We start from the raw sequence: 17,162 nt of genomic DNA, 5'->3' as shown, positions 1-17,162 counted from the left end.
CTTGCCACTCTATCCCTCCATTCCTTCCTCTTCACACATCCCTGTGGAGTGTTTGTGCCTCTTTCATACGTTAAAAAAAGCAAGATTACACAATTTGTGCATTAATTACCAGGTTTTACAAAACTGTGTACTTGCAATTTTTTATGTTGTTGGGAATCTAGTTTCTAACAAAGAGCCACCTATCTGTGATCAAATGCATGTAGATCAACCTAACAATCAAATTACTTAACAAAGAATTAGTAGCTTTGAGAGTTTCTGTGCAATTTCAAAGTTCAACATGCAACTTCCTGGTTCAAAGGCAGGATGCATTTGGTTACCGATTGCTATGGAACAGCAACACGAAAAATATTTATTATGTTCTTTGTTCTCTTTGATTTAGACTGTCTTGACTCAAGACATGCCTCAACAAAGAACTTTCAAGCTTTGTGAAATTTGTTACCTTTAAATGAAGCGAGTATGGAACAAATATCGTTCTTTCCCACAAGATCTTTCTTTGCACAGAACTAAAGTTCTCTCCCTTTGAGGAGCAAAGCCCATTGACAGGGCCACTGGCTGATTCTTCCTTTTCTTTTTCTTTTTTAAAGAGGCAAAGATTCCCTCTCCTGGAACATTTCTGTTCATAGAATTCCATGCAACAAAACAGCAGCCGTTGCCACTTTGTGCCATTTCCATTTTTGTGTGTTAAAGAATCATTTATTAAATTTTGGTTCAAAGCCCACCCACCCTTCCACCTGCATTCTTGTTCTCTTTTCAACGTTGAGAATGCCCCAAATACTTTGGCCTTTCATAGAGTGAGGAGAATAATTTTGTGGTTCCTTGCCCGTGCATATAAGGATGAAATAAGCGTGAATTTATGTCCTTGCTAGAGAGAGAAAAAATATTAATAATGGGAAGGGAACATTGTCCTTAATGTGCTCCCTGTCCATTTCCTGGAGGCAGCTGATCGGCCACTGTGGGGAGTAGGGGGTTAGACTAGATAGGACCTTCAACACATTGTTGTTCTTCAGGTCTGTAATGGCAAAATAATGCACCTGCACAAGCTGTTGAAATATTGAGTAATATATTTGCACCCTGACCATGCACTTCCCTCCCTTTTCTTTTGGTGCATTTTCTTTTACAGAGCTTCCCGGTGCACCATCCAATTTAGTGATCTCAAACATCAGCCCCCGCTCTGCCACACTCCAATTCCGGCCTGGCTATGATGGAAAAACATCTGTCTCCAAATGGATAGTCGAGGGCCAGGTATGCAGAATATTTCCAGATAGCTTTTTTAAATCACTGTAACGGTTAAGTGCCTCTGATGAATTAATTTGCAACCAGCTTTGATGTGAAATACTGCAGCCTGCCCACTGGATACAAATAGTTACGGCTTAGTTTCTAGAAGAAGAAAAGCCAGAGTTTACAGAGTTAGAAGAATCCTGTAAGCTGCTCTTGAGATGTTAGGGATGCTACCTTTGCATATGTGGAAAAGTATCTCCTATGTAAGTTGTCTTTTTAAACACCCATTATAAAAATTTTATTTAAAATACAATTTGCCTTTTTTGGCCAGAATCTTGTTGCTTATGTATGCCAGCGTAAGTGCAATGGTGTAGACTGCAAGGATCAATTGCTACTAGTTAAAGTGTCACCAGTTGTATTCCATATTACACAACTACTGGTGATTCTTTTACTAGTGGCAATTCACTGTCACAGTTTATGCTGTTGCATGTATGCCAAATAATCAATAGTCTTCTTGCCTATATAAAATAAAATCTGGATTTTCTTACATAGGAATCTAGAATTCTTTGCTGAAAAGTGCCTGTGTTTATTGGTATATTTTCAGTGGTAGCAAAATATCATTTCTGTGTAGAAATGTCATAGTTTTCTGGTTTATTTCTGGGCTGTGTTTGAGGTGCCACTCTTTGCCTTTAAAGTGTTTCAGAATCTGGAAGAACAAGGATGCTTGAAGGCATGTCTTCCCTCTAGTTTACCTCATGGGGCTTTGAAATCATGACAGGAGAACTGTCTGATGGTTCCTTCTCATTGGTGATGACTGCAGAGTGTCCATTCTCTGTAGGGGTCCCTAGACTGAGAGACACTCCAAGTTGCTCATTTCAGAGAAGAGCAGGAAAGACATGTTAGAGCAGTTTAAAAATGGAACCAGTGACCTCGGGAGGTGGTGAGCACTCTGATGCTGGAGGGATTCAAGAGAAAATAGGACATCCTGTCAGATCTGCTCTGCCTTGGATTCCTGCCTTGAGCAGGAGGTTGGACTTAATGGCCTTAGAGCCCCCTTTCAACTCCATTCTTCTATAGCCCTTTGGTCTTAGCACGCCTTTGATGTTCTCTGCTTTTGGGTAGTGTGTGTGTTCTTTTAGATCGGGGTAGGAGCACCCCCTTCTGAGATGTCCCAGGTATCCAGAGATTGCCCACAGAATCCCTCTGTCTCTCTCTCTCTCTCTGTGTGTGTGTGTGTGTGTGTGTGTGAGAGAGAGAGAGAGAGAGAGAGAGAGAGAGAGAAATAGGTTTTTTATTCTTAGAATAGCATCTTTTGGAATGGGAGGGTCACATACCCCATGCCCACAGAAAACTCCCAAATAAGCAGTCAGATTCAGCAGTGGACACAGGCACACTTTCTGTTTAGATATCTTGTGGGTGGGGCTTTTTTGTTCATTTCTTGGCTTCCTGTGACCCATAGGGAGTGTTGTCCTCTGAACCTCACCCAAGTTGCTGCCCCTCTTTTAGGTAGAAAACGTATGTTACAAATGTGTTCGTCTCCTAAAATGCTCCAACAGTATTTGTGTTGGTTGGAATGAACTAAAAGTGTGCCTGCAGATATACATTTGCATGATATAGTTAAATCAATTTGTCATTGCTTTAACTGTTGTGGCTCCCGGGGTGTGTAGTTTGGTGTGGCCCTTCCATTTGTTCAGCTCTCGTTTGGGGAATGCATGAACACTGTCTAGCAGAGAATTCTACATACAGTCCCTAAACTGTGAATCTTAGAATGGGACTAGGAAAGTTGAAGTGGTATTAGAATGATGTAATTGTGAAGTACAAATATATCTTAGCAATGTAACCGACTGCAAAGTAATGCTTTGCAAAGCCTTGGATGGATTAGAGCAAATGTACCAAATGAGCACAGTTAGTAAATGAACAAATGGATTTGCTGAAGAGGTAAAAGGTTGGCTTTTCTGCTCCAGGAAGGTCTGCTTCAACAACAGGATGCTTGTTGAAAGAGGACAAATGTTTTCTCCATTAATGGAGACCACAAGCAAAGAACAAGGTTATTCTTCAGTCTCATTCAGAGAAGAGGGCCAAAGGTGCAAACATTTACAAATGCCTTTAGATCTACCCACCTGCTAATTAGTGTGTGCAAGCTATTAGCTTTGCAAATGTCAGGACGACAGGAGTGCTAAGGAAAAATCTTAGGTAGAAGCCATTTTTGCAGAAGGAGAAATAACAGTGCGTTAACGAGATTTCCCTGCACAGTTGCATTGAGGTTTGAATGCTGGATTAAGGGTTCACGCATTTCAAAACATTTCCATGTAGATCGGGAGTGGGCAAAGTTCAACTCTCAGAACAGTTTTAGACGGCAACATCCAGCACTTGTAAGCTCACTACTGATCATTAGTTGTGAGAGTCGGGGTTGATATGTCTTGTAGTACACCAAATGTGCAGGGACATGCAATTTAGATTCAGGGTCTTAATATGGGCCGCAACTTTAGTTGGCTTCGGGAATATTGGATTCTTTCATGGAGCGTAGGTCTGTTAATTGTTCTCAGCTGTGACAAACTGGATGGACACTCAGTTTGTTGATGTTATATGCCATAAAGTCAGAACTGGTTTATAGTGCTTGTAAAAGAGTTTTCAAGGTAAGTAAGATGGTTTTACCAGTCCCAATCCACCACCACCCCATATGTTTCCATAGCTGAACCAGAGAATCAACCCAGATCTTCTGAGTCCTGTTTCATTACTTTATTCCTTTCACCATATTGAATACCCCTGAGCTGTCAAGAGGTGAAGTCAAAATGCCTCTGATGGCTGTAGATGTGGGCAGTTAAAAGGATCTTGGCTTATATTACCTCATGCGTTCCCTGCCTTTCAGCATCTTAAAGGCATCCAATTGGGCACTATTAGAGACTGGATGCTATACTGGATGTGCCCTTGATTTGATGCAACAAAGCAGTTTTAAATTTAAAAGCTTCTGTGCATGGGGTATGGCCAGATTTGTAAAACAGATGCAAGATTGTTTGGACCTCATAGGCCCCTTCGAAATCCATTTTTTATGGTTCTGTGACCTCCAATGGAACCTAGAGGGGAGTCACTCTAGGTCCCCGAATCCTTCAAATACACTGATTTCATTAAAATGTAAGTTTCTGGACCTCTTAGGTCAGGAAGGGTGGGCAATGCTATGGACGGTATGTTTTTTATTGCTGCATATCTATGCTGCTCTTTAGTCTCTCTTCTCTGTCCCTTACATTTTCTCTCCACATTAGTATAATTGTGCTTCCTTTCCCTTAGTTTTAATGTTTATTTCTGTAGTGCTGCAGTGGTTAAAGAAGTGGGCTTTTATCATTTGGGATAAATGACTTCAGTGTAGGAAGGTAACAAGCATCATGCCAACAAATGCTGTCTCTTTGTTGCTTATTTGTTTAAGTGCTAAAATCGCTGGCTGGTATATCATTAAAAAGAAGCAGATCATGCTCACACTCTTGCAATATGAATCCCACCAACCATATGAATCCATTTCTGTGTGTTTATTTGTAGACGTAATATCTATATAGTAGGTAGGAGTTCAACAGGTATGGCTTTCTCTGCCTGGAAGATACAGTGAGGAAGAAGGCTATGCCTTGTGTAATTTTGTGTCTTTAACGTTTCTCACCCAGAACAGTGATCCCACCCCAATAGTACAGCATCTGGGAATTCTCCATCCTTAATCTGTTTTTTATGCATAGTTGAAGTATCTGCTCAACAGAGATATAAAGCCCAAACAATCCCAGCTATAAAGGAGTCAGTAGGATTGAAAGCTGGCTTCTGTGCTTTTTATTTCCTAGGCTCTTCATTTTTACATTTTATTTAATAAAATTTTAATTTTATTTCTGTGTGTGCATGTGGCTGTAGGTATAGTGCAGCTCAGTAAAGGAAATGGTGAAATAATTGGAAGGCTTTCTTGCTGGGTTCTTAGCCTAAGATGTTTCATAATATATATGTAGAAATCTTCTCCTTTAAATAATTCATTGAGATCTTTGTGTGTGTTCAGGAGAAAGCAAGGTGCAACATAAATTGCAATAGGCACTGTATTTGAGGTCCAACTCACTGGTGAATTTATTTCATTCCCCATGGAGAAATCTGATTTTAGATGCTATTACATAGAGTATCTATGCTAAGCAGAATGGCTGGGGTGGATTAAATTATATGGCACTAGGGGGCAGTGCAAGGTGATTTGCCTTTTACAATATCCTTCTAATCATTCATGTGCCAGACCTGGTTGTTACGCTGTAATGAAATGCTCTGGAGTTTTCCCATCTGAAGTCTCTAAGCGTGACTCAGAGAAATATTTTTCTCTGGCTTGTTACCGTGTCCCTCTTTGTTTCTGTCATTCTGTCCTAGCGAAAATAGCCATTCCTCATTTATTCTCCTGTCAGGCAAATTGTGCGGCTTCCTTCCCACATGGGGATCTCTATAAATAATATTTGGTACTTTTAAGATCAAATGTTGAGTTCCTGAAACTGGCTTCCACTGCTCTTCATGCCTGGATGCAGGCCATTCCCCTGTCAGTGGGGCTGCTTCCAGCTGTTCGGTGATTTTGAAGTGATGTGTGCGAGCATTATGTTTAACCTCTATCCCGGTGTGTGATTGCTGAATGGTGCCCATGTCCTGTGACATCACACTGATACTGTTAGGCATGCATCTCACAGAAAGGACTTAAGCCCCAGTGTACCACTGTGCGCTGCTGAAAAAGCATTGCATTCCCTTCCTGGTACAATTGTTAGATCCACAAGATGCAAACCTCTGTCCACCACCCGCATGTGCTGTGCATAATCTGACTGTCGGAACATGACAGGGTGGAGAATATTCTTCTATATAACACATATAACAGCTGACTACCCTCCTACCAAGAGGTAGGGTAGTGATGGCGGTCAACCTCCCAAGGCTTTATTGGGATTGGATGAAATGATGGAGGTTGGGGTGGTCAGTGGAGGCTAGTCAGGATGTCTGTAGAGCAGGAAGGAACCCCAAGGATCATGTAGCCTAACCCGCCGGCTGATACAGAAAATCCACAGGTAGTACATCCCTGATAGATGGCTATCCAACATCGGTTTATAAACTTTTCATGAAGAAAAGCCCACCACTGTAACAGGTGATTCATTCCATATTTAAACAGTTCTTACCATCAAGGCATCTGTCTTAATGTTTAGCTGGAATTTTCTTTCTTGTACCTTTGAATCTGTTGGTTTAGGTCCTGCCTTGTGGAACAAAAGAAAACTAGCTTGCTCAAATCTTTTACATGACAGCCTTTATTACCACTTCTCCATCTTCTCTTTACGGGCTAGACATGCCACCTGTACATCACTTGTAGTACCAAAGAGAGTTTGTCTCTGTTTGTCATTTGCTGGTGAATGTAAAATGCAGGGTGCAGGTGCTCTGAAATCCCGCTGTTTGGCTTCTTGTAGACAACTGGTCAGCTACTGTGTGAGCTCAGTGTTAGACGTGGTAGATCACTGATCTAAACCAGTGTGACTTTTCTTGTGTTCCTAGCGACAGGTAGGCCTTCTCCCCTCCTTCCCTCTCCCATGTCCTCCTCTTTCTATCACAAGCCAGTTCCCCCTGGAAACTAATTGTGCTCCTCACCCCTTCCTTTGTCAGCTGAGAAAGTCTGATGCCTGAAAAGAGCCTTACAGAACTTTATAGACCTCAAGGGAAAAATCAGAAGCCTGTGTTCATCACAGATGGCATTTATCCCATTTAAGATTAAATCAGATAAGCACTGCCACTTATATCAGAATTCATCTGAGCATCAAGGTAAAAGTTACTTCGTTGTTGCAATAATGACAAGCAGCATCAGCTTGCCTATTCCTACAAGCTATATTTATCAACATTGCTTCTCTGTTCCACATGCAACTTGTTTTAGGATATAGGAAACAATGATCATATATTCTGGTGAGTGTCACTCGGCTCACAGAATGCTTCCCCCAGCAAAAAGAGGAACCAGGCAATTTTCACAAATGTGGTCCCCTATGCCTCCTCCCAATGTGCTCCAAACTGGACTCACCTGTACTATGCAGGAAGTGGAAGTGGCTCAAGCACTTGTTTCATATGTACAGAAATACTTCAAAGCTCCTATAGCACACTATGGTTATGTGTTTAACGATAGCTCAGTGGTTTAGGTTTCTGGTGTGGTGCCAGAGGTTGGAAATCCCCGCTATGCTTCCTTGACAGGGGCTAGACCTGGATGATCTAGAAGGGCCCTTCCACCTGTGCAGTCCTGAGATTATGATGATGATGAAGTAAGCTTATATCTGCTCAATTCCAGAAGAGAGAATGGGAATAGTCCCCCCTCCTTTTCTGCCTTACATCATATTTAAGCTGTGGAGGAACGCAGGGAGGAACAAAAGAAGACCATCATTTAAAAATATCCAGATAAGTGATGTGCTAGAGAAACATCCAGGGTTGAGAGTCAGTCCCATGTCAGGCTCATTCTAAGTAATCACAATTGGTTTGTGGAGTGGTTCAACATTACATCCTCTGGGAGCAATCATCCGCCTCTCAGTTGATTGAGCTCTCTCATCCTATTTCAGCTGTAATGTTTCCATACTGGCAACAGATTTTCCTTTCCTCTATTGTCATTCAAAGTCTTGAATGCTTATCACAGTCCGTGGAGTAAGGGAGAGTTTCAGATATTGCTTGGTTTGGAGGATGGAACAATATTGCAGTAATCTTACAATATCACTTTGTTTCAAGAGTAAGGAAACATTTATCAGCAGAATTCTGGGATGTTTGCCCCTTCCTTCACTTACTCAGCAGCATCTTTTTAATAGAATTAGTTTTGCATTTTGCTTCCAAATAAGATGCTTTTATAGTAAGGCACATCATTCTTACATTGGCAAAAGCAAGAGCTGTCTGATTATTGAGAGTCTTGTGTAACCATAAGACACAGAAACAATTGCCAGAATATTATACTTGATGACCCAAGCCAAGCTTTCTTTACCCATCAGCTCTGGCATTTTTACAACTGTAAGTCCATTATTTGTAGCTTCACATTTGGATTTTGTCTCTTCATTTGATATTCTAAATAATCCTAAATCTGGAGTATACTTGGATAAAGCTAGTGGTTTGCAAATTGAAATCTTTTACTATGCTTCGTTAGGCAGAATCAGAAATGGCATCTGGTTATGTTTATGTGTATATATGTTTTAAATTTACGCTAGCATGATATTCTTCTAAGTGCTCACTGGCATAGTTCTCTCTCAATCTCAATCTCTCATATTTTTCTGTAGTGTTTTGCCTGTATATATTGATGAATGCTGAACAAAATGAATCCTGAAGCAATCATACATATTATCACATTGCAAGTCCTTTTTCAGTGTATTTTATTGGTGCATGTGTTGTTGTTGTTGTTGCTGTTGTTACATGTCAGCAGCAAGTCACCTCTGACTTACGGTGACCCTATGGATGAGTGCTCTCCAGAATGTCCTGTCCCCAATATCCCTGCTCAGATCTTGCAAACTCAAACTTGTGGTTTCCTTTAGGGAGTCAGTCCATCTCACATTTGGTCTTCCTCTTTTCCTGCTGCCTTCCACCTTTCCCATCTTTATTATCTTTTCTAGAGAATCCTCCCTTCTCATGATGTGCCCAAAGTAGGACAAGCCTCAGTTCCAACATTTTTGCCTCCAGAGATGGTTCAGGCTTGAACCCAGGGCTGTTTTGTTTTTCTAGCAGTCCAGGGTAACCGCAAAGCTCCCCTCCAGCACCACATTTCAAATGGACAATTTCCCCCCCGGTCAGCTTTCTTCAACATTGAATTTTCACAATTGTACATAGTGATTATGGAACACAAGAGGGTGGATGATCTGGGTCTTGGTCTCCAGTGGCACATCAATACCCTTGATGATATTTTCTAATTCTTTCGATGCTGCCCTTCCTAGTTTTGGATGTCTTCTGATTTCTTGGCTGCAGTCTCCATTTGGATTGATGGTTGTGCATTGTAGAGGAACGGAGGAGAAAGGTGCTTAGTGAATTCAAGGAACTGAGAGCTGTGCAAATAGTAGAGACTTCAGGTCCAAAATCTATTTTAGAAAATTTCCTCGTTAAACTAGCCCGGCAGTGGGGAAATGACTGAGATAGCCTTGGCAGAATGACTTGACTCCTTCAGTAGACTTGAAATAGCAGCGGCACATCAGTCCTGTCTCTGAGTGCTTCTCCCACCCACCCCCTTGATAGGAAAGTACAAGAATACCTTTTCAACTTTGTTAAGCAGCCTTTTATCAACTGCAAATGAATCCACTGCTTTTGAGATGACAGATGGCACTTGGCAAGTGTAACTTGGATAAGGATCAGAACTCAAGGTCTCTAAGGTGACACACAAGGCTTTGCTACTCAGCATCAGCTAAGTGAAAGCCAGAGATAGAAAATGTTACATTTTAGGACTGGGGCTCCCAAAATAACGTAGCCAGCATGCCCACCATGGTATTCTACAAGGCGTAGATCACAAAAGTAATTTTTTTTCTTATTTCCACTGAGACCTTTTATGCTTTTGTTAGGTTTTAAGGTCATAGTAGAATCTTTCATTATTGCAAAAGTGTTCACCTATTATATTCTATTCTATTCCATTTCACTTCAGTATCCGCCCATTTGTGCAAGCATTACTTTGGGTGGTTTACAGGTTAAAATGTAAGCCTCAGATAAACCCACATAAGTACAAAATAGTACAGGCCAAATTTTAACTGCCAAAATGGAAATCCAACCATGCTGCAAATGTTCAGAGTAATCACTGAAACAGGTAATGGAGCCAACAAATAATCTGTTTCCTCCTCAGTAGTCTACAGAGTCTGCTGCTGTTCTTCGGTGTCATTGCTCTGGAAAGTTACTTGGCCTGCCTTTCTCTGTTCTCTCTCTCCCCCCCCCCCCCACACACACTTCTCAGTTCATTTTGCTGATCTTTGCATCCGTTGTTTCCTCAGAGATCCTCTCACCACTCAGTGTCTAGGGTGGCGACTTCTGTTTGTTAACACATCCTCTAGCAAAAGGCTAATGCGACTCTCAAAACGAGCCTCATCCCCCACAGATATCTTGGGCAATATTGTGCCTCTCTCCCTAAATCTCTACCCTTGAATATGTTATTTCACCCTTAGGCAAAATATAGAGGAAAACCAAACAGGTTTGGATAAAAACTGGCGACATTTGTCATTATTGTTCTTGTTACTCTGCCCTGGAAAAGTTATTCATTGTGCTGTGCATTATCGTCATACTCGTAATCTTAGAAATGCAGAGCTGAAGGGGGTCCTAGCGGTCATCCAGTCCAGTCCGTGTCAAGGAGGCACAGTGGGGGAATTCGAACTCCCAACCAAGCTGCTGAGCTGTCCTGCGGTTCTCAGAAGTGAACCATCATGTTGTCCATTTTGGCAGCCAGAAAAATTCAGGAAAGTACTCTATGGTTCCTTTCCAAGACCAATTCTGCTGTTGCACCTTGAATATACATACTGTATTTTATTTGGTAATGGCATTTCTTTCATCCGGCAGGTCCTTGCCATTTAAAACTGCTCAGAGAGTGGAATGAGACTTGAAAGAATCCTGTCAATAAACCTTTAAAATTTCCCATTTTAAAACTAACATTTGAAAGTAAATGAGAAGATTGTGCTGGAAAGAAACTTTGTGGCTATTTGTTATGTCACTTTTCAGATACAACTTGGTCACATATTCATTGCCCCAAATTAACTAGTTATGGGTAGCAGCCTTGCTTCTAGCTAGTCACTTCCAAGTTCTGGGGGGATGATGACGGGAGAAAGCAACATGGTCTCATTCTATGCTTAAAATAACTGTGCCCAATACTGGAAATTCTGTTTTCTTTTTTCTCTTGGTTTAAAGGAAATTGTGCTTGGAAGGCACCTCGGCCTGGATTCCATATGAAAAAGCTGCTCTCCTGCATTAACTAAGCTTTCCAAGAACATTACCTTTGGGAACATTAAATAAATAAAAGGACTGTAGTAATGGCAAACATAGGTCTTCCCAAAGGAAATAATTTCTTTCTTTCTTTCTTTCTTTCTTTCTTTCTATCTATCTATCTATCTATCTATCTATCTATCTATCTATCTATCTATCTATCTATCTATCTATCTATCTATCTATCTATCTATCTATCTATCTATCTATCTATCTATCTATCTATCTATCTATCTATCAATTTAATTTAATTTAATTTAATTTAATTTAATTTAATTTAATTTAATTTAATTTAATTTAATTTAATTTAATTTAATTTAATTTAATTTAATTTATACCCCGCCCCTCTAGACCATGTCTACTCGTAGAATTTTCAGGGGGGCAACACAACCATGGTAAGGTATGCGGTATTGTTCTGTATAGAGAACCCGCTAGTGGTCAGTGAATTATTTCTTACCTTGCTAGCTGGAACTCTGTCGGTCAAAATTCTGACATTTAAAGGTCCATAAACTCCTAATAATGAAGGAGATCATGCATGTTACTGTAGTAAGGGCTTGCAATGGGTGCACGCTGGACTTTCTTGCTGACATGCATTTAAATCACTTTTAATCCAACTGCATTTTAATGGTATCACAATTTTTATTCTGTTTGTATCTGGTTTTTAATCTTCTCATGAGTCACCTTGAGTACTGGGTTTGGGAGAAAAACAGGACATGAATCTACAAGAAGAAGAATAAATAGTAAACATTATCTCAGTGTGAATGGTGGCCAGCTTCTGTTTAGAACATAGTGGTGATACTGGGCCCAATCCACTGGGAGGTTCTCCTCATAAATTCAACAGATGCGATAGGCATTGTACAAAAATGTGGTGGTTGAAATCTTATGGACCTCCTAGTCGTTTCTGTGAGGTTTCCACAGGAAAAGAAATCTCCAGGAATTATAACCCTCATGTTTGCTGAGAAACAGCACATAATCTTCCAAATATCACTTTCATTTTTTAAAAAACCCACATCCATAAACCCACATCTTATTATTTATTTTTAAATGTGTGTTCTCTGTGTTCTTCAAAATCTGCCTCTTTATTTTTCTTTATGTCAATGGGTACCTTATATGAAAGAAGATTCAGGATCTTCATTTCTTACCTTATGGAGGTTAAGATGTTCTTGACCTTGTAATCCCATCATCCTGATTTATGGATGTGCCATATGACTTACTTCTTAAGAGGTCTATTAAAATTTATTAGTACTAATTTTTCATCTCTCTTAGACTGTACGCCTGAACCCAGCATAATAAAACAAAGCTGGATTTAAAAGCAGGCACGTCTCTTATTTTAAAAAATGAAGAATTTGCACAATTTGTTGGAAAAAGCATTTCCAGGATATATAATCTTGGGTAGGCCACAAAGCTTTGGATGTCAAATTTTGAAATGCTTGTTGAAACTGTTCCAAATGATGTGCAGTGCACTAGCTCGCTTTTTGTTCTGGCGCTGAAATCACACCACATTTATGTCGATAAATTCTGTGATGCCATGCAGTACCCGTCTGGTCCAAGGTGAGTCTTTACAGTTTGTGACATCCCCCAGTGCATATAGTTCTCCATCCACCCCCAGCCATTAATGATGGACTGTAAGAAACCTCAGCATTGTCCCTACCTTCATCTTTTTGGCAATCCTAGACTTGCCGTGTATCATTGGTGGTCCTCATTTTTTTTTTGGTAGGGTAAATGATGAGGCGTTTCTCATCCTTTCTAGCCTGCCTGATGACAATTGAGGACATGTTTATTAACCTACCACAGAGGTTCTGAATAGATACTGATGATGATTCCACATGGGCCTGGCATCTGCTCAGAGACCACCAGCTGTATGGCCTTTAATGATGCATCAGGTCTTGTCCCATTCTTCTTGCTGAATTTAGGTGTGTGTCTACAATAGTTTTCAATCCATGAGAAAACTTTTCTTTCTAGAGAAGCCTTTCTTGACCAATAAATTCTAGCCAGTGTTTTACTAAACATTTAAACAGTTTCTTTTGTTTTAATGGATACTACTCTGAAACCTTTGCTATGGAGCAGTTTATAAGCCTCACAGATAAGATGTGATGCCTCTTTTCTTCCTGAAGTTTCTAATTACAGTGTTGTTCTTCTCTATTTTGGACTCTACGCTTATCTGGGCAAGATCTGTTTTTTTTAATGTATTGTCTGTGGCACCTAGTGTTTCAAGACACTTGGCAAATGATAAATATTGTCTCTGTGTTTGAAAATGCCATGAAATGTGATGGGTGTGTTTTGCCACAGAAGCACATTGTATAAGACTTTATTGGCAAACTTCTCTACGAGTTTCTGCTGCTCCGTGGGTTTTAAGTCAGATTTTCAATGTCAACAGAGCCATTAGGATTCATCCATTGTATAAGGCACTCTTTTTGATGCCATTCTCACTTTAAAGCTTGGTAAATAAAGTGCCTGAGACTCCGACAATTTTATGCTTTTGCCGATCTTTAAATCAAAAACAGCTGAATCAATTTAAGTACTCTTTTGTAAGGGGGAAAAATTGCATCCAGGCTGACAAGTGAGTGTACCAAATTTCATCCCAAAGTGATTTCCAATGACTGAGTTATAAACCTCCATAATGGAAGCACTGACATAGCCTGAACTATTGCAGAACACGGGGTGTCCATGTAACAATACAGAAGCATTGTGTGCCCATTGAAGGTGACTGCTAGCTGATAGCCATTTCCAGGTTTGGAAATATTTCAAACCTTTTCTATTATCATTTTTCTTGAGAGCAAGAAAGGTGGCGATCTCATTTTTCACTTCAATCTATATTTACCTTTAGACAAAATTATTTCTCCTTCAAAATTTGATCTAAAAAATTTCAAGGATTGTCGTACCTTGTATACTTAGCCAGCGACTTTCCTTGAACAGGGTCATGGTGTTCATGAAGCAATATGAAAGCTCAAGGTTTATTCATGCCAGGTTGGCTCTTGGCATTGTTATGCATCTGCCTAAAATTTGCTAACACACAAAAAGCTGTGAATTAAGTCTTAATTTGCACAGTATAAGGATCTTAGAACTGCAGAGCTGGAAGCGGCCCTCTGGATCATCGAGTCTGGCCTTTTTAAGGAGGCAAAGTGGGAAATCAGACTCCCAACCTCTGGCTCCACAATCAAATGCCTAAACCGCTGAGCTATCAAGCAACTGTGTGACAGAATCCTCCTCTTCCAGTCTCCAGGTTTCCTATTCTTTGTATAGTGATGTTTTATATATCTATGTCAAAATCTATTTCTGCTTCTTAACACTATAAACAGTTGTGAAAAACAACTTCATTTCCATTTCTTGGCATAGTTCAAACCTGAAGAACCAAACCAAGCTAGGTACATTTTCTATACATATCTTAACAGAAAAATGAATGAACACCACACACACACAGTTGCATACAACATTATCTGTAATGCAATATATACACATGTGGGGCAGCAATGGACAGTCATTGTCTCTCATTGTATCTTTTCTGCAGGGAATAAATATGTGAAAATCATATGCACTCCTTTTCCTGCATTGATGTAAACAATCTCATCACATTTCAGCAAACTATTTGTTCATAGGTAGGTTCCTTAACCACCAAACCCAGGATCTAAATATATCTGTGTCAATGAAAGATAACAGACTATTGAACCTTTGGTAGCATTTCTTCTCTGATGGAGAAAGAGAGCACAAACCAACCCTTAAAAATACCATGTTAAAAGTAGCAACATTACCTGCAGCACATTACTATTAAGGCTAATAAGAGCATAATAAATTTCCATTTGAAAAAAATTATATAATGAGAGGTTGTGGCATCTTTTGTGATGAAACAAACCGTGTTTACTTGTTACTTTTTCTCACTACTTTAGGGGAACAGAAATTCTTTTTGGAGTCATTTTGAAGGGAAAGTCCCCCCCCCCATCAGATTTTAGGAAGTTGCATTTTGGCAGGATAATTTTTTTAAAAAAAGTAAAACATGAACTTAACAATGGCAATTGCATTAAGTTGCTCTTTGAGTGGGGTCTGTAATGAGTTAGGTAATAAACTCCTTTCTAAAAGTATCTTTCGATGTTCATCTGAAGGCTGTATGCTAGAATCACAGATCAGTTAGAAGTACAGTCTAAATAAGGCACTGTGGAACTTACATGTAGTGTCTCAAAACTTCCTTATGCTTAGATACAAAAAAGTTTCTATAGTGGAAAAACTTGTACACTCACCAGAATTATTTATCCTGATAAAACAGTGCTATTGACTTTCTCAGGCCATCTTTCCTATATTTGTTGGCCGCCATGGCAATAACCTCCCTACCCAAGTTCTCCTGACGTTAAACTTTATTCCTTTCCTATCCCATCCTCGTCAAAGAATTGATGATCAAGATAGATTGGATGTACCACCGATAAGCCAAGCAGACTAGGAAGCATATATAAGGGTGTTCTCTTGGACATTTACTGCGTCCTTGCGAAACCATCATGAAAATTTACCAATGCAAGCACAAGTGGGCAGGTTGAATTTTTCAAGGTCGATTTACCATATTGTGAACACAAGTTACTTCAGATTCAAGTGAGGTCTCACACATTTGGTGTAAAAGAAATGTCTTTATAAATTTTCCAAGGGAGAGAATGCTTTTAGCTTACATGAAACTTCTCATTGATTTTTATAAAGATCTTTACCTACAGCTGCAGTTATTGTAGCGAGGAAAGAAATGATCATGTTTTATATGTCATGTTCTTGTGTCTGAAAAATATCTTATATATTGTGAGTTTTGCCACAAGCTGAACATTTATTTCCAGGCGAATCCATTTGGTATGAAATTGTTCCTAAAGAATTTGGAGACCGTGGAGTCTCAAATAGGAATGCTTTCTTATAAGAATGGATGGTTAGATTACGTCTTGCTTCTTCTCTTTTCTCTTTGCTGTATTTTAAACAAAATAAGATGCCAACCTTATCACAGAAGTTTTGAAGATGAGCAGGTGATTTTTACAGAACTGGTATGTTGAATTATTTATGATGGTAGATGACAATGATACCATGGCAGACTGTGGGAGCCAAGTCAACAGTAGGCGAGGCTAACTCATGTTGGCTTCTTTTTTTTTTTCACCTACCCCAGCTCCTAATAAAGAGAAAAGACACCTGTGGTGGGTAGGAAACACAGCTTTATTTAATATTTAAAATATAACATCCCCAGTTCCTACAGTGAAGTCTCCCATAGTGAGGGTCAGGAGCCAGAGGTCTCTCCTGCCCTGACATGGTGCCCTCTTCCAACAGTGCATCCTTGGCCACTGAAGACTGGGTTCCCCTCTTTGGCCGCCACCCCCAGGCCTCGTGACCTTAGGCGAAGGACAGCCAGGGCTGCCCTCCTGCACATCTTCCACCCTGGGAAGGAAATTTTGGGATCCCATTGCTAGGATACTGGGTGGCCTAGCACCCGCTCCCCCAGGTGCCCCATGGAACTCACCACTGATCAAATCCCATTCTGCACTACCCATCATTGCAACCTATTTAATCATCCCACTCCCCTGCTCTGCCCTTAAAGGTCCTGTGAACAAACCCGTGTGGGAGAGGCAAAAACAAAAACCACCCTGCTCACCTCTCTAAATACGAAGCAAGCTGGGCCAAAAATTCTTTTCCCATCCTGAAATTGCCTGCTGATCTCACAATGGACCCATGGGAGAGTGGGCAAGTCGAACCTTCCTCGGACAAGGCTGGAGCGAGCGTGGGGAAACCCGATACAAGGCTTATCATAACCCTGCCCCCACTTCAGCAATTATGGGGACAGGAAACCTCGTTTCCCCGCTGCTTGTCCCTTCCTGGTTGGGGGTGGGGGCAAAGAATCCCTGCATCAGGAGCTCCGTCCTTCCATGGAGCCAGACCTTCTGCATGGCAGGACAACCCATACACATTTCACATTGTTTTGAACTTCAGAAGGGCCCCTTTAGACTGGTTTAGTACACTTCCATGTCTTTTATTCATTGGTGGGCAAAAAAGAATTAAAGAAACAAATCTGA

General features: G+C 40.4%; 1 protein-coding gene across 6 annotated transcripts in view; it reads left to right on the top strand.

The window, feature by feature from the left end:
- The window catches only part of SDK1 (sidekick cell adhesion molecule 1), a 574,835-nt gene that overhangs the window by 421,880 nt on the left and 135,793 nt on the right, over nt 1-17,162 (top strand). For all 6 annotated transcript variants that reach the window (XM_020802390.3, XM_020802389.3, XM_020802388.3 and 3 more), the window contains one exon: nt 1,121-1,242. In XM_020802390.3, the coding sequence (XP_020658049.3) occupies nt 1,121-1,242 (122 nt within the window). The remainder of the gene's footprint in view (nt 1-1,120; nt 1,243-17,162) is intronic.

The sequence above is a fragment of the Pogona vitticeps genome, chromosome 13 (assembly GCF_051106095.1).
Source record: "Pogona vitticeps strain Pit_001003342236 chromosome 13, PviZW2.1, whole genome shotgun sequence".
In the NCBI taxonomy this organism is placed as follows: domain Eukaryota; kingdom Metazoa; phylum Chordata; class Lepidosauria; order Squamata; family Agamidae; genus Pogona; species Pogona vitticeps.
This window is presented reverse-complemented; position numbering and strand designations above follow the sequence as displayed.